The 21,837-nt window shown below is 42.8% G+C and overlaps 1 protein-coding gene across 1 annotated transcript in view; it reads right to left on the bottom strand.

The window, feature by feature from the left end:
* The window catches only part of VPS37B (VPS37B subunit of ESCRT-I), a 38,524-nt gene extending 25,391 nt beyond the window's left edge, over positions 1 to 13,133 (bottom strand). Inside the window, exon 1 of the mRNA XM_075898590.2 lies at positions 12,953 to 13,133. Coding sequence (XP_075754705.1) covers positions 12,953 to 13,057 — 105 coding nt within the window. The 5' untranslated portion in view covers positions 13,058 to 13,133. The remainder of the gene's footprint in view (positions 1 to 12,952) is intronic.
* Between the last annotated feature and the right edge of the window lie 8,704 nt (positions 13,134 to 21,837).

Here is a 21,837-nt window from a genome sequence, read left to right as displayed (position 1 = left end):
AAGTGTGTAAAATTAGTAAAAAAAAGAAGAAAGTAAAGAAGGGAATATTTAGACAGAACAACAAGAAAATCTTAGTGAGTGTTGGCTGTGAAATAGTTTCTCAAGAAGGGGAGGTGCCATCTTTGGCATTTTTGACACTAGATAAAAATACAGTAAATGTACAACAGGAAACAAACTAGTTTTTGGCATGCAGATGATGGATTAGATAACCTAACCGGTTTTTTTTTCTAGTTCTAGATTCTAAGATTTCATTAAGTATGCCTCACAGGCTGCCCAACCACTGTTATGTAATGAAGGAACATTCCAAATTTCAAAACCTGCTCTTTTACACACAAGCCAATTTAAGTAACAATAGGTTTGGCAATTCCATCAAGTGACTGGTCAAATACTCCAACAGCACTCTGATATAGGAGTTGGACTCCATTTCTGATTGCATCATGGTATCATTCTTTTATTTTTAGAACTTTTTTTCACTGTACTTCCTATTTTTCTGATTTAAAATAATATTGTAAGTAACTTGGTTTTTGCAATTAAGCATAAATATTTAAAGGTAAGCCTTCTGGGGAACCAAGCCTTATTCTTTCCTATGCTTAAAAATATTTGAATAATAAATCAGTGCTTTAAAATATTAGACCAATAATTTTTTGACAGGTCAAATGCCCAACCCTGCAATAGGCTTTAAGTGACCTTGGAGAACACATTTAAATAATAATTGTTGTGAGGAAGCATGGTCTGAAGGAAGAAGCTGAGCGACTCAAAGGGGCCCCAAATTCTAATCCTAGCTCTGGCACGGATTCATTTAGGATATGTCTACACAGCCGACAGCAAAAAGTCCCCAAACCCAGGTTGACAGACTCAGGCTTTCAGGGCTCACATTATGGTGCTAAAATTAGCAGTTTGACCATTTGGTCTCAAGTTCTGAAGTCCGGGAGAGTACTAGGCTTCAGAGCCTGAGCTACAAGTTAAGTGCCGCTTTAGAGCCACTGTGTGAGCCCTAAGAACTCGAGTTGGTTGACCTGAGCTTGGAGGCTTGCTGCCACTGGCTATGTAGATTTACTAAGTGACCTTGGGCAAAATACCCAACTCCCATATTGCAAACTGTTAATCTTTCTCCCTCTGCAGATCATGGATAATACCCAGCTATCCCATAAATATGGTGTGAAGAGAAAGATAAAAATCAAGGAAATATATTAGCAAGAATCAGACTCAGATTGTACCACCTTCAAAAAAGCTAAGTCACGATGTTGTGTCATAAAAGTAGGCTTTGTCTATGATGCTTTGAAGAAAATTCTCTTTAAAAAGTTGTCAACTTATTTATTTCAGTATCTTACCAGCAAAAGATACTTTTAACAGATGAAAAACTAAACTTTATCTTTAAAGCGTAAGAGGGGGCTGTGCTCCCTGCTCACTACACTTGCCAATCCCTCTCCCACGGTGCGGAGGGAAGCAACCTGGTCACTCGGGAGAGCCAGGCTGCTGCTGCACCAGTCTGGGCCCCTTCTTCCTACCCATCCCCACCCTGCGCCAGCCTGGGACCCTTCTCCCTCCCCACGCTGCCCTGCCCCTGGCTGCACCAGCTCAGGTCCCTTCTTCCACCCCACTTCACCCCAGCCCGGGCTTCACCCCCCTCGATCCCAATCGTGCTAACCCAGGCCTTTTCTCCCACACCCTGCCCCACATCAGCCTGGGCCCCTTCCCTCTCCCCACCCCTAGCCACACCAGCCCGGGCCCTCTCCCCCTCCTACACACACCCTCCCAGCCACAGCCTAACATTAACCCTGTTCTCCTGGGTGAAGCAGCATCAGGCCAGGCCCTACCCCCAGAGGCCAGGGAAGGCCAAGTCATAGCACCCCAGCCTAGTTCTCTATGTGGCCGATGGAGAAGGCCGGGCTGGTAGTGGGTGGAGGTGGAGAGAGAGAGAAAGTGCCCAGGCTGGAGCAGGGTCTAGAGTGGAAGGAGCAGGGTAGGGGCGGGGCTTTACCTGCCTGTGCCTATTCCTCCGCCCCTGGATGCTGTGACGTCACTTTGTTGTCCCACAAGAAAATTTTTATATATAAAGAGAGAAGAATTCTAAGAACAATCTGTTAAACTCACTTTTTCAAGTGCATCACTGTTTAAGATGCACGGAAAATAAAACATGATCAACTCAGTTGAGTCAGTCTCAATGACTCTGCATCTCTAACAAGGCCACATTTTCCTACAGAAGGTGAACATTATCGGTGTTTACCATCATATCAAACACAACTGCTTACATAATTTTACTTTCTTTAATGTTTCCTAACATTTGTTTATATCTCGGTTTTCTTGGAAGTGGCAAGTTGAATGATGTGCAACATCAACTTTGTCCACCTCCACAGAATGTAAAGCAAGCTAAACAATCTTACAATTAAGATTAAAAACACGGTTTTGGTTAGGGATGTGAAGGTCTAGTTGACTATCCAATAAGCAAATACTTATTGGATAGCCTGTCAACTAGTTGCTTCTCACCCTCTCCTCCTTGCTGCCTCTATTAGAAAGAGGCAGCCAGAGAGGAAGTAGAGGGGATACTTCAAAGGGGCAGCTGACCCCAGGTCCCCAGCTGACCCCAGGCTCCATGCAGTGCTTTCTTCTTTGAGGTGTAGCAACAGCCCCAGGGCTGTTACTACACTTCAAAGGCGGAGGCACCCTATCAACTAATCGAACAGTCGATGCAAAATGCAAATTACTCTCGATTTAACATCCCTAATTTAGGTCAACATATTGAAATTTCCTATTTAAGATTATTTAATTCAGAAGAAATGGCTTCAAGAACTGTATTAAGCGTCATATTGCCAACTTGTTTATATATTACAATAAAGTGTGAATATTCTTCTAAAGTAACAAGAGAACACTATTCCTCTTCTAATTATTCTCCAATCAAGGTTTGTCTGCACTATAAAGGGTTTTCCAATGTAGCTAAACTAGAAAAGTTCACTATATGCAGAGATATTTATTGCTGCTATTCATCTTATTTCAGTTCCTCAAACAAAATAAACTATATCATGCCCATGGCTAAAGCTTTTGCTGGCAGATCTAAGTAGGTTAGCAGTGTGATTCTTTTCATTCCCATAACTGACATAGATAAGCTAGCAAAACTTAAGTGTAGACCAAGCCTTAGTAAGTCCCACAAGTTTCTGCAGTGAAGAGAAAGTAATTGAAACCTTTGGGTATTTCAAAGATTTACTTTCAATAATATATGAAAAAGATCACCTAAGTATCTTCCACCTGGTTTTTCAGATGGAAGTATCATCCTAAGAAATCTCATCTTGAACCAAAATGGATTACAGGTGTGCCTAAAATGGAAGTACAAATGCTATGAATTAGAACACTGGAGTATTTTCCTGCCTGGCTGTTCTCTGAGCATGTGGTAACATAGAACTTCCAGATAACAGAGCAGCTCAGCTGACATTCCTCAGTCAAATAATCATCTTTGACCAGTCAAGATGCAAATTACCAACCTTCATTTTTAATGCAGTTTGAATAAGTCCTCTCGTGGTATACTATGCTAAACATGACTGTCTATATTATATCATGTTACCAAAATGTTTGTATCTATTTAAAAACTAATTCCAAATCCAATTTCTGTAGTTATCACAAAAAAAAGAGACATGACGTACAAAACAGTTTATATACAAGTCTAATGGAAGCAAACGCATCATCTCATTAATAACCTATGATTTGTTTAGGGGTTTTTTTATATAGTACACCAATAAATTAAGTGATTCCATTATTTTTAAATGAATAGCAATCCCAAATACATTGCCTTTGTCAACTGTGGGGCTGCATTTTACAGTATTACACTTAAGGAGGGTACAGCCAAGATGGGTTAGCTCAATGGTCTCCAATCTTTTTAACCACAAGATCACTTTTTTTATTTAAGTACAATGTAAGATCTATCACAAACTAAATACCCTGATCCACTTTATTCCCGCACCTTCTTTGAGACCCTGCCCCTGCTCCACCCCTTCTTTGAGGCCTCACTCTGCTCACTCCATCCCCTTCATCCCCCTTCCTCACTCACTTTCAACAGCCTGGGATGCAGGGTCTGATTTGGGCCAAGGAGTTTGGAGTGAGGGAGGGGCTCCGGGCTTATCCTAGAGTGGGGGGATTGGGTTCCAGGAAGGGTTTCAGGGTGCAAGCTCTGGGAAGGAGTTTGGGTGTTGGAGGTCTCACGTCTGAAGCAGGAGGTTGGGGGCAGGAGGAGTTTCAGGGCTGAGACAGGGGTTCAGGAAGCAGGCTCTGGCTGGGCATCATTTAACTGAGACGGCTTCTGCGTGGTGAAGCAGTGGGGTTACGGCAGTCTTAGCCCTGCCCTAGCAATGCCCCACTCCTGAAAGCAGCTGGCATGTACAGCAATAGCTCCATGGCACCATGTACTGCCCCTCATCTATAGGCACTGAGTCCATAGCTTCTGCCCATGGTTCCCTGCTACTGATCAATGGGACCTGCAGGAGTGGTGTCTGCAGGCAAGGACAGCATGTGGAGACCCCCTGCTCTGCCTCTCACAGGGGATGCAGGGACATGCCAGCCCCTTTCAGGAGCAGCAATTATCACAGGGATAATGACTCCAACCACACCAGGTTAGGCATTTTAGAACCTCACTAATCAAAGAATTACATTTAAGCGTAAGAGAGAAATGAAAATTATAAAATGCAGAGACCAGTCACAAACCCAAAATAACACTCCTTTTACTGCTTGCAAACTGTAACAACAACCCACGTATGTGTTGGGTCGGGAGATGAGAGGGAAAAACAGTGCATGTTTGTGAGACTGAGACACACACACAGTGTGTGAGAGTGACAGAGATTTGCATTGCTAAGCTTCCTCCATCCCCATCTCTCTGGGTGGGGATAGGGTACAGGAGTGGGGGGAGGAGAGACACCCTGTCATCAGCCCCCCTCTTCTCCCTCCCATATCCTCCTGCTCCCAGGGGGCAGCTCCAAGGCAGAGGGCAGGAGCAGCAGGACAGTGGGTGGAAGGGCAACTGAAGTGCCAGCGCTTGATAGCTTCCTGGCCAAACCAGTCAGGCTCATCTGTCAGAGGCTCCAAGATCTACTGGTAGATCCTGACAAACTGAAGACAAAGACTAAAGACAAACTGAAGACCTTCAGCTGACAGAAATGAGGCGTTTAGGGGAATCCTTTCCATTATGATAACTGAGCGCAAACTGAAGTATGGGGCGTCCCAGTGTAAAGTCGCCACAGTATACATCCATTCCATGCTAAAGTTGTTGACACTTATATGAACTGATGCATTAAAAGTCCTCCCATTCCCTGCTTTTAAGTCATGGGGGAAAAAAAAAAGGAGCAAATGGAAGTCAGTCATGGGAAAAAAATTCCCTGCTTTAAGTTGTTTTGCTATAAGTCCAAGTTTTTTTTTAACGTATCTTGGACTTATAGCAAGGACTTTTACAAATGCTGGACTTATAGCATTAGACTTTTAAATATGCTGTACAAAAGAATGTGAAACCTAAACCAAAAACTGTCTCAAGCAATCTCTCTCGGATCCATTTCCAGCCAGCAGGGAGAACGCTTCTTTCAGCTAACTGTGTGTGAGCCTTCCCTCTGGAACTCTCTCAGAAAAAATCAAATCTGGTAATTAAGACACAAACCACAAGAATTACATTTTCAAGTACATAATCCAAGCCCACAAAAAATAGTTAAATCTAAATGAAACAAACCTTTCTGAAAGTTAGATAAAAATGTAATCGTGGATGAAGCTGTAATTGTGAAACACTGATGCAAAGCACTGGTCAGAACTGGCAACAAGACAGTTCCTGCCACCTTATATAGTGACTTTCTAATTTCACTACTTGAGCTTTCACTGCATCCCCTGAACATTTAATGTAACAATACAGAGCTGACTAGAAGAGGAACCTAATGATAGGGGATTGCTTAATGCTGACTGGGTCATTTGAAATTAAATATATATAATTATAAAGGCACAAAACTATGCGGGGGAAAAACTGAAACCATAGTCACACATACCTAGGCATATTTTTTAAAAACCCTTATTTTCCTGCCATGCCAAAGAAGCTTGTTCAACACTTAAAAACACTGGTTTACATAAGAGATGCTCCAAGACTCATTTGTGTGGAGCAATCATGGTCAGTTACCTTATAGTTTAGTTTTAGACTGTGTGTCCCTAAGGGAACAATTCCAAACCAGATACTTACTTTAATGCCAAGTCTGAATGAGACTAACCCCAACTAGCCACAAAGTCTGGCAAATCCTACCATAATTATAATCTTGCATTGGCAGACAATACAGTAAATAGTCTGTCAGGATTTCCACTAAAAATCCTTCTTTTTTGTGAATTAGTAAATTCACATAAAATGTTCTAGTTACAATCATTAACCTGCTTTAAATTTAACTCTCGCCCACATTAGTTTCAGGTTTCCCTTTCCAATCCCACAGTACTCCCCCCCTCCTGCCCCCTCTATTCTTTTGACACTATTTTACAAAAGCAAAAGAAAAGTCAAAATAAGAAGCTATATTAGGACAGTGCTATGATCTTCCTTCAAGCAGAACAGAACATTATGAATATTAGATTAGCCAAATATTATTTCAATAACTGTTTAATTGGTCAAGAATTTTAGTATCTGAAAATTTGGTTAAAACTTGGTTTAAAGATCAGTGCTTATATGTAAAAACACAAGGAATTTTCTTGTGTAAGTATGTAAGAAAATAAGAGACACTTATCAAATAGATATGTAGATTCAACTATGTTAAAGAAAATTACCCAAATGTGACAAGTTCTCATGTGAAAATTATTTTCATTGCTACAATCTCTTTGCATCTAAGGTTTTGCCTATACTGGAGATTTTAGCAAAGTAATTCCCATTCTGCCACCATCAGACTTTGTGGTATCATTGGTAGGAACTCAAGTGTAAACAAAGCTTTAGCTGCTGCTAGCATTTTATTACCAGTGGGAAATGTTTGCTAAAATTCCTTCTTGTAAATAAATACTGCCAAAGAGTATATCAGAAAAGCAAGAACAGTTCATACTTATGAATAAATTGGAAATCAACATTTCTAAATTACATGATGGCATTCTGGCAAGTTTCCTTTATTTTTACCACTTGAAGTCCACTGAATCAGCACTGAATACCATCCTCTGTCTTTTCAAAATACTGCACTAGTATTTCAGTGCATGAGCAGATACAGGACTTGTGGCATAAAATGAAACTGCTATGATCAAAATTTTACTTGCACTCCCTGTAGGTAAAGAATTTTAGAGCAAGACTAGCTACTATTACCCTAAATTTTCAAATTTGAACCTAAAAGATGAGAACTTCCTCTCTTTCTCAATTTTAAGGTTTGGGGAGGGATTAACCATCATTTTTCCTCATTATTTTGTATCTTCCACTAAGTAGAGTTCTAAGAGTCTAACATACTGAAAGCAACAACTTAATGTTCCTCTGATTTCATATTATAAAAAAGACCACTAATCATATATTCATTATCAGGTGGAAGAAAAATTTTAACTTAAATTTACATCACTGATTTGTTTTTATTCAATCTGATTAAGTTAGTAGAAAGTGGCACATTTTCAGACACTAACATCACACTCAGATATTATACTCTGCACACACACTATTTAAAGCTACAACCCCTTTCTTGGGCACTCAAAGATTAAATATATTAGATTTTAGGGCCTTAAGAGAAAGGCAGACTGATGCTCTTTCCCACAGCTTCTATTCATTACAAAAATTATTCACTTTTTTCAGTGCTAGTATATTAATTCTATCATATAGACCAGAATCCAAGCTTTCATCCAAATATGTGAGATGGAATGAGATGCATGGATAAAAAACCTACAACAGTTGAGTCTGGTTAATTCAATCCAAATTCTTAATATTTAACATTTACAATGCAGTTGTACCAGGAGGCCAATCAGGACAAGAAAGTACCTGATTCATAGAACTAAATAATTAGGTTATTATGGATATTTGGCATACATTTTCTCTGGGGTTTTTTTACATCTTTTTTAGACTTAGTATTGATCTATTTATATTATATGGAACTATCCCAAAAATACACCAATCTGAATTTAAATGTTAATAGATCTTTCTCCAAACTTGTACAGATTAGTTGTTAAAGAAACAGTGGGATCATATTATCTTCTGCATCCTGTTTTTCAGAGTTGTATATTAATGCCCAAGTTCTCTTGAAAGAGCAGCCTGAAAATATGGACAGAAAGGATATTTCCGGTGACGGCAATAGACTAGACTACAACTCAAGAGAGCCAGACTCAATTCTTGGGCTCTGTCACTGGACATGGATCACCAACGACAAATTATGTAAACCCATCATTCCTTATGTATAGAATGGGGATAACTACTCCACTGGAGTAAAAATATTAGCACATTCAAGAAAATATTAGAGAAGATTAGCACCATAAAGCAAACTATACAAAAGTGCAAAGGCATGCCAGTCTTCCCTCCTGGTAGTGTTTCAGTGATCTAGATGACAGTGAGAAAAATATATGTTGTCAGTTTTCACTGGCACATGTTGTGGTCCTCATGACACAACTGCACTAACAAAAGTACAACAAAGAGCAGTACAAAGTCTTTGGGGCAAGTACACTATACTATTTATCTGTGATACATCCAGCACATGTTCAGGCTCATTGGTTAATCTTCATTGGTTACATGCAGACAGCATCATGGGGGGCAGGCAGGTAGGTGTTGGGGTGCACTGGGAGCAGGCTTTTTGCCCTTCCTTACCCCTTGTTGCTGTCTCTGTACCAGGCAGCAATGTGAGAGGAGAGTGACAAGTAGGAGGAGCTCCCTACTCATACCAGCTCCCATAGAGCTTTGACTCCCCCCTCCTCCTCCCACACACACATACTGCTATATCAGAGGCAGCAATGTGGAGGGGGGCAAGTGGGAGCCCCCCCGGCCAGTAAATGTGTAACTTCTGTATTTTTTCTGTAATTACACATTTACCTAAATAAACACATTTTAACATCCCTAGTAAAAAGGCTTATCTGTTTATACATCAGGAAGAAAGCACAAACAACAATAATTTGAACTTGGTAGATGTAGGCTATTTGTTAACTTGATATTTATGGAAAAAACCTGTACTTACAGGCATATTTAATTGCTAACTTTGTTTCATATTAGCCAAACAGTACCTCACTACATACACAACATGGTTTTAAAGGAGGATTAACGATCCAAGAAATCTGAGCATCTATTTGCTTGGATTAAGCTTAAGTTTTCTTTATCACCAGTTCTTTTCAAGCAGCTTTTGAGAAACAGACTGGACTTGAAAACTTTCTTGTGGTTACTGCTGTACTTTGAAATCATAGGAATGATGGAGAAATTATATTTTTGGCTTCTTGATTTTACATATTGAAATTCATAGACAAAGTATGCTTTTGCCTGTTGTACTTTGTAACATTTTAAAGAACCACAGAGTTCAATATCATGATGGTTCATGGTTACTAATTTACACTTCCAAAACACGTACGAAGGGAAAAATCCATATCTGCAAAGAACCTGAAAAGGCTGCTGAATCTTCTATCACTGAGATCACACATATATAGTCATTAGCTGCTAAACTCAGTTTTGAATCCATCATTGAGATTCTCTGATTAATGTAAAAATAGCACTGCTATTCCTTCTTGCGAGCAGAATATTGTTCTATGAGTTGGGTGGTTCCTGAACAATAAAAACACAGGATTTTTCGATTGTCAAGTATTTAGCTTCAATCAACTTTGACAGGAAAAAATTTAAGTGATCTTAAAAAACAAACAAACAAACAAAAAACCCCACACACCCCAAGAAGCATGACTTAAAAACATGCTCAATTAAATTATTCCTTTTAGGGACATGGGACCTAAACCAGTAGCATGGTACATTTGAATGGATCCCCAAGCCTGTGTGGACTCCTACTAAAGACACCTGGACTATGTCTAGAATACATCACTCTTTCCAAAGAGGGATGTAAATTAGACAGACCGAAATTGCAAATGAAGCCAGGATTTGAATTTCCTGTGCGTCATTAGCATAATTGCATCTCAGCGTTCTTTCGAAAAATGCTATTTCTAAAGTGAAACTGCAGTCTAGACGTGGTTCTTTCAAAAGGAAACGCCTTCTTCGAAAGATCCTGTAAACTTCATTTTTTGAGGAATACAGGATCTTTTGAAAATAAAAACCTTTTTCAAAAGAACCATGCCTAGACTGTGGTTTCACTTTCAAAATAGCGTTTTTTGAAAGAACGCCGAGATGCGATAATGCAAATGAAGCGTGGAAAATTCAAATTCTGGCTTCATTTGCAATTTTGATATATCTAATGTATATCCCTCTTTCGAAAAAGGGATGTAGTTTAGACGTACCCGTGGTGTCCTCATGGGTACAGGGGTCTGCCCATGAACACAACACTGCTGGATCAGACCTTTGTAGTGCAAACCCAATGACACTAAAAAAGTTAAAATAAGTAAGAGGAGGAAGACAAATTTTACCAGAATTTTAGAAAACTAAGCAAAACAATGTGATAGCTGGCACCCAGTCAAATCTGAGTTATTAAATTTTGTGATTTCACCATTTTAGGACATTTGGCAGCACTCATTAGGAAGAGTGAACCACTCCAGAATTGGGCAAATATATTTTTAATCGGATAGACTATGTTAAAGTTTCTATACACAATGAAAATGACTATATTATAGTAGACAATAACATAGCTGTATTTTGGCTCAACACTGAATAACTTCAAATTTAGCCACATAGACCATATACCAGAAAATATTTCTTCAGGCCTGAGGAATTTGACAATTTAAAATGTTTCTCTTGCCAAATTGATCAATTTGAGAAAACAAGCTAGTTCTAATGACTGAAAAGAGTTTATACCATTTTTAATCATGCTAGTCTCCCACAAAGTACATCCAGTTTTGACCTGTACATCCTGGAAAAAAAAATCATACGCCCAATGGACCAGATCCTCAACTGGAATAAACTGTTAGATTTCATTGTAAGGTGCAACTCCAATTTACACTGTCTGAGAATCTGGCCCACTATCTTACACTGAAAAATAACATAAGAACAGCCATAATGGGTCAGAACAACGATCCTTCTAGCCCAATATCCTGTCTTACCACCAGTAGCCAATACCAGATACCTCATAGGGAGGGAACACAATAGATAACCCTCAGGTGATCCCTCCCTTGTCACCCACACTGCTGGACCTTTTGAATTCACTTTACATTTAGCCTGTAACAAGATTTCATTACAATTTAACATCATATAAGAACACTGACAAAGTCCTCTACGCATCCTAGTTATGACAGCAATAAAGCTAAAAAAAACATACTATTTCTTTTAACATTAAACTGAGTGGCGAATCCACTGGAGAAAAGGAATTTCACTTATATCTGGTACTCCACAAATTACCTACTTATTTCCATATTTCACATTTTGTGACCTGTGATGCAACAGGTAACCACAACAGGGTGCACTACAATAGTTATTTCAGACTGATCTTTGAACAAGTTTAAATTTGTGTTATTTCCTTAATGCAATGATTTAACAAGACTCATTGTCAGCCTCTTATGACTGCATAAGAGTAAGTACACAAGAATAAACATGCAGATAAACTTTTTAATTGCTTTCTTTAAAGCAGAACTCCCAATTGCCAGCCACCAGCTTTCCTTTACACTGTATTTCTGGGATCATTCAAATTAGAAGTTATCCTATGCGTAGTGAGGAACACAAGAGCACATGCTTTAGCTCTGGTATATACATGTTTCTTCAATAATTTTAAACATGAAGAGATTTCATGTCATGTTATGCACATAACTGAAACATCTGTGGAATTTTGTAGGAAGACCTATGATCTAGTTTTTAGTGTAACTGAATTAGCCTTATATCAGACTACAACATACAGCATTCATACAGATATTGCTACAACAATAACAGACACTAGTTCTAAAAATGCATCTAGTCCAAATTTCCTGAGGCTTTAATACACTAACAAAACAAATATCTAAAAAGCAGGACCAAAACTCAACTAATTTTCTCTTCTTTATTCAAGATACACACCGTGCCAAATGGAATTCTCTTTCATGTTAGCTTGAAAAAACAGTTGGTTTTAGCCTGAGACCATAAACATGTTTTATTCTGGAGCACTTTTTCCCCCCTCAAGTAAGAAAATCCATGGAAACAAGAGGTGTATTAATGGAAAGACTGATTCAATCTCAGCTATAGTGGGTTGTCTACAGTTGAGTACAATGATCTGTTGAGTACTTCCAGCATTTCAAACCTGTAGCCTTGGCTGGCTTTCTGCTTTTGTACTATCCGGCTACTGCACAGAGCAGAAATGTTCCCTGATAGACTACCAACAAAAGAGGATAGAAAACAGTCAACTCCCAGAGGTTTCTTATTTGATCGGGGTTTTTTTTTATTACCAAACCTGCAGCAGCAAAGCAACTCACATGAAGAGGAAACAGATCACTCGCTTCTAAGCGAGAATGAGGGTGGGGAGGGAGAATTACACCCAAGACTGGAAGCTGTGACCCCCCAAGAGCGCCTCACTTTTAGCAAGTTACAATGGAAAGCAGCAAGCGCAAATGGAAGGTGGAACCCCACAATCGCCGGGCAGAGCAGAGGGGCAGCGTGTTTCCTTAACCCGCCTCATCAATCCTTCTCCTTGAAGGAGGGGGCCTTGCCCACAGACCCCCCACCCCACACACACACCCGTCAAATCTACCAGGAGCCAGCGCCAGCGCAGGCAGCCCCGAGCCCGGCACACGGCCGGAGAAGGCGTGTCGCTGTCTCCCCTCGGCTGCGGAGAGACGCCCCCCAACGAGCGAGCTTTCCCGGCAGCAGCTCGACGCGGGGCTCGGTCAGGGGCTCCCCCAGCCCGCCCGCGACCCCCGCCGGTGTCAGCCCCCCCCGCCCAGCCCGGGGAGCCCCCTCGCCCGCCCCGCTCACCTCCTCCATCTCCCGGGCCATGCCCTGCAGCTGCTCCTCGTCCTCCAGCAGCTCGTTGAGCTGGTGCAGGGTCAGACCCTCCAGGCGCCGCGCGTCCACCGCCATCCCGGCCGCTCCGCTCCGCTCCCCGCGCCGCCGCCGCCTGCTCCGCCCGGGCCCTGCGCCTGCCGCCGCCCGCGCCAAACCGGAAGTGCCGCTGCGGCTGCGGCTGCTCCCCGTGCGGGTGGGCAGAGGGTGACGCCCCGCGGCCCGCAGCGCCCCCTGCCGGAGAGGGACGGTTGGGGTGCGGGAGAATCCGGGGCTCGCGGAGGGGAGACACCCGCAGGGGAGCGGGGGTCACTAGCAGGGGTCATGGCGGTCGCTGCGGGAGACACGAGGAAGGGACATGGGGCCAGTGAAGGGGAGCAGGGGTCACAGAGGGGAGACACACTAGGAGGGAAGCTGGAGCTCACTGAGGAGAGACACCAGCAGGAGAGCAGGGGTCATGGCGGGGAGACACTAGAAGGGACTCTGGAGATCACCGAGGGAGACTCTAGGAAGGGACATGGGGGCCGGGGAACAGGGGACACGGAGGGGAGACAGGAGCTGGGGTCGGTGAAGAGGAGTAGGGGTCACAGAGGGAAGACAACAGGATGCTGGGGGTGGGTCGCTGATTGACATTGGGGTTGCCAGGTGTCCGGTTTTGAACCCAACAGTCCAGTATTTGAGCTTTCCGTTCGGGAAACCCATTGAGAAAATAGAAAGGAGAAAATAGAACTGTCCGGTATGTTCTAAATAAGATGGAATGTCGATTGTGATGTCATGTCAAGTGTGTCCGGGATTTTTGTTGAAACTATCTAAGTGACATTGTGTCAGCTGAGAGGAGGGTGAAGAGAGGAAAGGAGAAGGTTAAAGAGGAGTGGAGTCAGGGCAGCAGTGAAGGCTTTTGGGGAGCATGCAGGATGGGGAAAGCAAAGTGACTGGAGTGTTGAGGACACAAGGAGGGTAAGTGGGGAGCAATGGGATTACATAATATAAGAACAGCCATACTCGGTCAGAGCAAAGGTCCATCTAGCCCAGTAGCTTGTCTCCCGACAGTGGCCAGCACCGGGTGCCCCAGAGAGGGTGGACCGAAGACAATGATCAAGCGATTTGTCTCCTGCCATCCCTCTCCAGCCTCTGACAAACAGAGGCCAGGGACACCATTTCTATCCCCTGGCTAATAGCCTTTTATGGATCTAACCTCCATGAAATTATCTAGCTTCTCTTTAAACTCTGTTATAGTCCTAGCCTTCACAGCCTCCTCTGGCAAGGAGTTCCACAGGTTGACTACACACTGTGTGAAGAAGTTTCTTTTATTAGTTTTAAACCGGCTACCCATTAATTTCATTTGGTGTCCTCTAGTTCTTCTATTATGGGAAATAATAAATAACTTTTCTTTATCCGCCCTCTCAACACCACTCATGATTTTATATACTTCTATCATATGCCCCCTCAGTCTCCTCTTTTCTAAACTGAAAGTCCTAGTCGCTTTAACCTCTTTTCATACGGGACCCGTTCCAAACCCCTAATCATTTTAGTTGCCCTTTTCTGAAACCTTTCCAAGGCCAAAATATATATTTTTGAGGTGAGGAGACCACATCTGTACACAGTATTCAAGATGTGGGCGTCCTGTAGTTTTATACAGGGGCAGTAAGATATTCTGGGTCTTATTTTCTATCCCTTTCTTAATAATTCTTGAAGCAAAATGCAGGACAATGTAGCACTTTAAAGACTAACAAGATGATTTATTAGATGATGAGCTTTTGTGGGCCAGACCCACTTCCTCAGATCAAATAGTGGAAGAAAATAGTCACAACCATATACAGGCAGTCCCCGAGTTACGCGGATCCGACTTATGTCGGATCCGCAGTTACGAACGGGGCCGTTCCTCTCCCTGGTCTCCAGCAGACCAGGGAGAGGAAGCAAAGCGGCGGAACACGTGGGCAGCGGACAGGGCTGTCCGCTGCCCACGCGCTCTGCGGCTTGGCTCTGCTTTGCCCCCCCCCGCCCCCGTCCCCCTGGTCTGCAGACCAGGGGGACGGGAGGAGGGGGGCAAAGCAGAGCCAAGCCGCGGAGCGCCCGGCCAGCTGACAGCCCAGACGCGTCTGGGCTGTCAGCTGATCGCGCGCTCCGCAGCTTGGCTCTGCTTTGCCCCCCCCCCCATCCCCTTGGTCTGCAGACCAGGAGGACGGGGGGGGGGGCAAAGCAGAGCCAAGCCGCGGAGCGCGCGATCAGCTGACAACCCAGACGCGTCTGGGCTGTCAGCTGGCCGGGCACTCTGCGGCTTGGCTCTGCTTTGCCCCCCGTCCCCGTCCCCTTGGTCTGCAGACCAGGAGGACGGGGGGGGGGGCCAAAGCAGAGCAAAGCAGAGCCAAGCCGCGGAGCGCGCGGTCAGCTGACAGCTTTCAGCTGGCCGCGTCCTCCGCGGCTTGGCTCTGCTTTGCCCCCCACCCCCCCGTCCCCCTGGTCTGCAGACCAGGGGGACGAAGGGCAAAGCAGAGCAAAGCCGCGGAGCACACTGGCAGCGGACAGCCCAGACGCGTCTGGGCTGTCCGCTGCCCGCGTGTTCCGTCGCTTTGCTCCCCGTTCCCCTGGTCTGCAGACCAGGGGGACGGGGAGCAAAGCAGAGCAAAGCCACGGAGCCCGAGGGCAGCAGGACAGCCACGGCGCATCTGGGCTGTCCCGCTGCCCCCGTGCTCCATGGCTTTGCTCCGGACACCTATGGTACAGCAGCTGGGGCGCTGCCAGTTGGTCCCGTAGCGCCGCTCTGGGCGCTACTGGACCAACCGGGCAGCACTCCAGCTGTTCTGCCCCAGGCGTCCTGATTCAGCCACTGCTGGTCATATTCAGCAGCGGCTGAATCAGGACGCCTGGGGCAGAGCAGCTTGAGTGCTGCTGGGTTGGTCCAGTAGCGCCGAGGAGCGGCGGCGCTACTGGACCAACCCAGCAGAACCCCAGCTGCTCTGCCCCAGGCGTCCCCAAGTCAGCCGCTGCTGAAACTGACCAGTGGCTGACTACAGGAAGCCCCTGCCCCGGGCTTCCTGGAATCAGCCGCTGATCAGTTTCAGCAGCAGCTGACTTGGGGATGCCTGGGGTTCTTAAGTTGAATCTGTATGTAAGTCAGAACTGGCGTCCAGATTCAGCCGCTGTTGAAACTGATCAGTTTCAGCAGTGGCTGAATCTGGACGCCAGTTCCGACTTACATACAGATTCAACTTAAGAACAAACCTACAGTCCCTATCTTGTACGTAACCTGGGGACTGCCTGTATACCAAAGGATACAATTAAAAAAAATGAACACATATGAAAAGGACAAATCACATTTCAGAACAGGAGGGGGATGCAGGGGGGGAGGGAAGGAAGGAAGGTAAGTGTCTGTGAATTGATGATATTAGAGGTGGGGAGAGACACTTACCTTCCTTCCTTCCCCCCCCCCCCCGCATCCCCCTCATGTTCTGAAATGTGATTTGTCCTTTTCATATGTGTTCATTTTTTTTAATTGTATCCTTTGGTATATATGGTTGTGACTATTTTCTTCCACTATTTGATCTGAGGAAGTGGGTCTGGCCCACAAAAGCTCATCATCTAATAAACCATCTTGTTAGTCTTTAAAGTGCTACATTGTCCTGCATTTTGCTTCAGCTACCCCAGACTAACACGGCTACATTTCTATCACTATTCTTAATAATTCCTAGCATCCTATTTGCCTATTTGCTGCACTCTGTGTGGAAGTTTTCAGAGAACTGTCCACGATAACTTCAAGATCCCTTTCCTGATTTGTTGTGGCCAAATTAGCCCCCATCATACTGTACATATAGTTGGGGTTATTTTTCCCAATGTGCATTACTTTACACTTATCCACATTAAATTTCATTTGCCATTTTGTTGCCCATTCAGTTTGGCGAGATCTTTTTGGAGGTTGGATAGACTGGGACACCAGGACTAGGCAATGGAGACTGAACCTCCCTCTTTTCGCTACATCGCCCCTTCAGGTCAGGGTTGAGGTATATTGATAGGTTAGGAATGAAAAAATGTGTATTACCCTTCCCCAAGCAATACCTGTTCCATGGGTAACAATTTGGCACTTTTCAAAGCACTAAACCAGCCCCTTCATTCCTCTGCACAAATAAAAGTTAGCAAGCTTTTGATATTTTCAACATTACTAACCATTTAGGTCCATATTGTAAAGTGTATTTTAAAGCAGAACTTCTGGCTACAAACATTTAAGACCAGGTCCTGCAAAGACTTAAGCATATGTTCAAAGCTAAACACGTGTGTAAACAATTAGAGGGTCGGTACTGAAACATAAATTCCAAGGGTAACACTAAATGACAATGTGACCCTTGGTGGTTTACATTTGGTAAATAACAAGGACAGAATCAATTTCTGCTTTATCATTTCTATTTAGTACAAAATTAGAGAGTAAAAGTTAAATCTATCTATGGAATTTATAATGCCACTTATCACAATAGCAGCTGAGCCAAATCAATACCAATAATTAATTCCTTGGACTTCCAGCTGTTTCCTGTATTCCTCCATTTTAGGGGTCATAAGTCTGCATGGAGTAGGGTTTTTTCCAGGGGAGAAAGGCATGGGAATAAAAGGGAATTGTGACCATAATTTAAAATAGAAAGATTGAGCAAGTCCTTGCCACTCTTCCTAAAGATGATCAGACTCTGAATTCATTTGCTCTTTACTGGAGGATTGCTCCTTAGTCAGATCTTTTCAACAGAGAACATTTTGTCTCCAGTTCTCACAGACTTTGTCCTGAGCTTTGCAATCTGCATTGTCTGGGAGCTGTCATGATGAGACTGAATTCAGTCTTTTATGTAATGGGTTCTTGATTTATTGCTCTGAAAAATACCAAAACTGGCATCAGAAACTCACAGTTCATGGCACCAGCCTTGGGGAAGGTGGACACTTTCAGACACAGTGAGTACAGCAGTCATTTTCAATTTGTGGTATGCAGACCTCTAAGATTTCCAAGGGGGTCTGCACCTCCATGTGAAATTTCAGGGGTCTATAAATGAAAAAAGGATGAAAGCCACAGAGTTACAATAATCCAGAGTAACATAATTACATGCATTTTTGTTCCCCTTTTGTTTGACTGTACAGCTGTAAATTGGGAAGGAAAACTTTAGCCACACTTCCTTACTAATTTAGTTCTTGGCTGCATAAAGTCTCAGAAGAATGACCACATTATTGTTCTCAGATCCAGTTTTAATACTCACTCACATAAAAATAGCTAATATAATATATTGCCAAACTCTTGTCAGTGTTAAGCATCTTCCTATTTAAGGGTGAGATCACAGAACATATGTAAAGCTCTTTCAATCAAGCCTGCATTTAATATTAAATCATAACATTGTTTAGACACTATTAAGAATGTAAAAACCTAGATATTTAAAGATTCAGGACCACCACACCAGAAAGTTGTGGCTCATATGTGAGTGTCTGCTTTGATTTTAAAATGGGCTGGTTTCATCAGATTAACATATGTTTAAGTACACGTTAAATATTTGCACAGCAGCAACATTTTGAAATGTTTTATAGACTATAGGAAAATATTCCTGATGTAGCTCCTTTAATAGCAATGGAGTTACACTAGGAATTAATTTAGTCTATTAATAGTTTGACTCTGGAAATCTCCAATGATAGTAGTTGATAAATAAAATTGACTAAAAATAACTTACTGGATCAATATGTTTTCCAATCTGTATGTTATGTATGTACTGCCTTCTTGGAATAGTTAGTTAGAATATTAGCAGCCAATGCAAATAGGAGGGGACGAGTAGTGGTCACAAGGTCGTCCTCATCCTAGTTTTTATCACCTTTGATGTGATGAAGAAATACAATTACCATAGTAGGTAATCTTATCTCTGGTGTAACTTCATTGAAGTGTAAGGAAGTTACATTTGAATTCACTGGAGTGATACCAAAGATTAAATTGGCCCAAGATATCTTAGCAAACAGCTTTAATGTATAGATACAAAAATTATCTATCATTGTCTAATACCATTAACTCACAAACATCCCACTCTCCCTACCTCTAATATCATCAATTCTCAGACACTTACCTTCCTTCCTCCCCCCCCCCCCCCCGCATCCCCCTCCTGTTCTGCAATGTGATTTGTCCTTTTCATATTTGTTCATTTTTTTTAAATTGTATCCTTTGGTATATATGGTTGTGACTACTTTCTTCCACTATTTGATCTGAGGAAGTGGGTCTGGCCCACGAAAGCTCATCATCTAATAAACCATCTTGTTAGTCTTTAAAGTGCTACATTGTCCTGCATTTTGCTTCAGCTACCCCAGACTAACAAGGCTACATCTCTATCACTGTCTAATACTACATACTCACCTCTTTGACATGCACAATCATGAGAGACAAGATGGGTGAGGTAATATCTTTTATTGGACCAACTTCTGTTGGTGAGAGAGACAAGCTTACACAGATCTGAGAAATGTACTCATCATGTCACAGTTAAATACAAGGGTGGAACAAATTGTTTGGCATAAGTAGTTAACACAAGGTACCATTAAAGGTGAAGTTGCCCATTAACTTCCCTGGAGTCACAGGAAAAAGAAGGGAGGGAGCAGAAGTAGTTGGGCAAAGTTGTTAGCAGAGTATAGATTGCTGTAATAAGCTATAAATCTAGTATCTCAAGTCAGTCCATGATTTTTAGTGTTGAGCAAAGTTATGAATTTAAGATCCCAGGCTCAAATATGCCTATAATTATGATGATTATTTATAGGCAAGCAGTACAACATGTATGATGTTTTTTATTAAGAATATCACTGTTGTGTGTATATTTTCATCTGTGGGGAATGCTACCTAATGGGTAAATAAATACTACTCATGAGCAATTTTCACCTGTTTACAGCTGACTGACACAAGCTGCTGCAGTATGACCTTGGTATTCAAAACCAGCAGATAGTTGCTATGACAACACAATATCACATAACATTCATTAGCATACCCTCGTAGGGGGAAACCCTCATTTTTCGAGAGATTTAAAAATAAATAGATGTCCCTCCTTTATAAAGTGGTTATAACTTTATCAGGGTCACTTTATAAACAGTATGGGGCAATGGGGCAGTTTAAGGATTTGGAACTTTGAGATATAAACCTAGTTTTGCCACTGACTAGTATTATCTTGGGGAAGTTTCTCAGTCTTTGCCTGTTTCCTCATTTATAAAATTGGGAATTTTGCCCTACCTCCCCAGGGGGTTATTTGGAATAACAAATACTTGTAAAATGCTTTGAGTTCATTGTGTGAAGCCCTATCAATCATTTATCATTAATACTAGAAGACTAATCTGCTGCCCAGCTCTTTCAGAGCAGGAGGTTGGTGTGGGGGGTACGGGAGTCAGGGTAGGGCCTTGGGATTTGAGGGGAGGGAGACGACAGGAGACCAAGGGAATTGGGGGAGGGGTGAGGATGGACTCAGGGCAGGGAGTTTCGTCCAGCAAGGTCTTTTCTCTGCCTCAGCACCCCCAGCCACCAGGGGCCTTCTCTCCCCTCCCCAGCCACCAAGGGCCTTCTATCTTACCCTCTTCCACTGCTGTGGCCAAGGGCCAGGGAGCAGGGAGTAGTCAGAGGCAGAGGAGCTACTTACATGGTCTGGTGACAGGCAAGATGGCAGAGCCCCAACCCTGCTGGCCCCTCTCTTGATGGTATGACTGCCCCCCAGTTGCCACTCTGCATATAGTTCTCTATATGCAGAGTGGCCCCCTTTCCATGTTATGGAAAACAGTCCCATTCCCAGCTCTTCCCATTTCCTTGGCACAACCAAATCCTGACCTTGCTTTAAGTTATGATAAGAGGAAGCTGCATACCAAATATGGTGGTTCTAGCTCTCATTCTTTAGGAGGAGTGCTTGAGCAAACAGACAGATATTTCCAAAACATATTGATAACTACAAACTACTTGTTTAGAAAGTATTAGGACACTAGTTATTCAGTTTACAGTGACAGAGAGGAACCACTCAGGGTCAGTCCACTTCCTCTCTCCCAGACTGCTGTACTAAGTGGGAGCTATGTGAAAATGGGGGTAGCCTATGAGTAATCTAGACATCAGTAAACCAGTTCTAACTAGTCACACTTTTCACTAGTGGCATATACATGGTTAAAAACCAACTAATAATAGTGACGTCATGGCAAAATTTACAGAGGGACCTGAATGAACTCATTAGTGCTTAAGTTCAACACATATTTCCAGTAACCTTTCTGTCGTCTTAGTCAGACTTGTTTAAGATCTATTGCTCTTGGGGTGGAGTTTCTGTTTATTGCTGCCAAATAGGTGGCATTTTAGACACCTGTAGCCCTGCCCTTTCTTGGATACAGTTCGTTTGTAATTTAGCTTCCTAACCAACTGGGAGAGGCACCTGAGGTTGAGAGAGGTGAAATGAGACAGCAGAATTCAGCTGCATTTGTATAAACATATATATATTTGTATAAACATATATTACAATATTGACAGTTATGTGCAAGTTAATTCAATCCCATTAATGAAAGAGAAAAGTATTGAGGCAGAATGGTCTTTTGGACTGAGCACAGTGGTGTCAGGAACCCAGGAATTTTATCTCTATTGGGACACTGGAAGATAAGTCACTTATCACCAACTTGTCAGGCTGAAGTACAGCATGACATGACATCAGGCACGAAAGAGTGGTGTCTTTTTACCTTTACTAGCATCACTTTTACACTTTGGCTGTGTCTACACCGGCGCAGTCTTGCACCAAAGCTGCCGCTCTTGCACAAAAACTTGCTGCCTGTCTACACTGGCCATGTGTTCTTACACAAGTAAACTGACGTTCTACCAAATAAAATCAGGGCTTCTTGTGCAAGAACTATGATGCTCC

The sequence above is a fragment of the Pelodiscus sinensis genome, chromosome Z, assembly GCF_052426305.1.
Source record: "Pelodiscus sinensis isolate ZL-2025 chromosome Z, ASM5242630v1, whole genome shotgun sequence".
NCBI lineage: Eukaryota > Metazoa > Chordata > Testudines > Trionychidae > Pelodiscus > Pelodiscus sinensis.
This window is presented reverse-complemented; position numbering and strand designations above follow the sequence as displayed.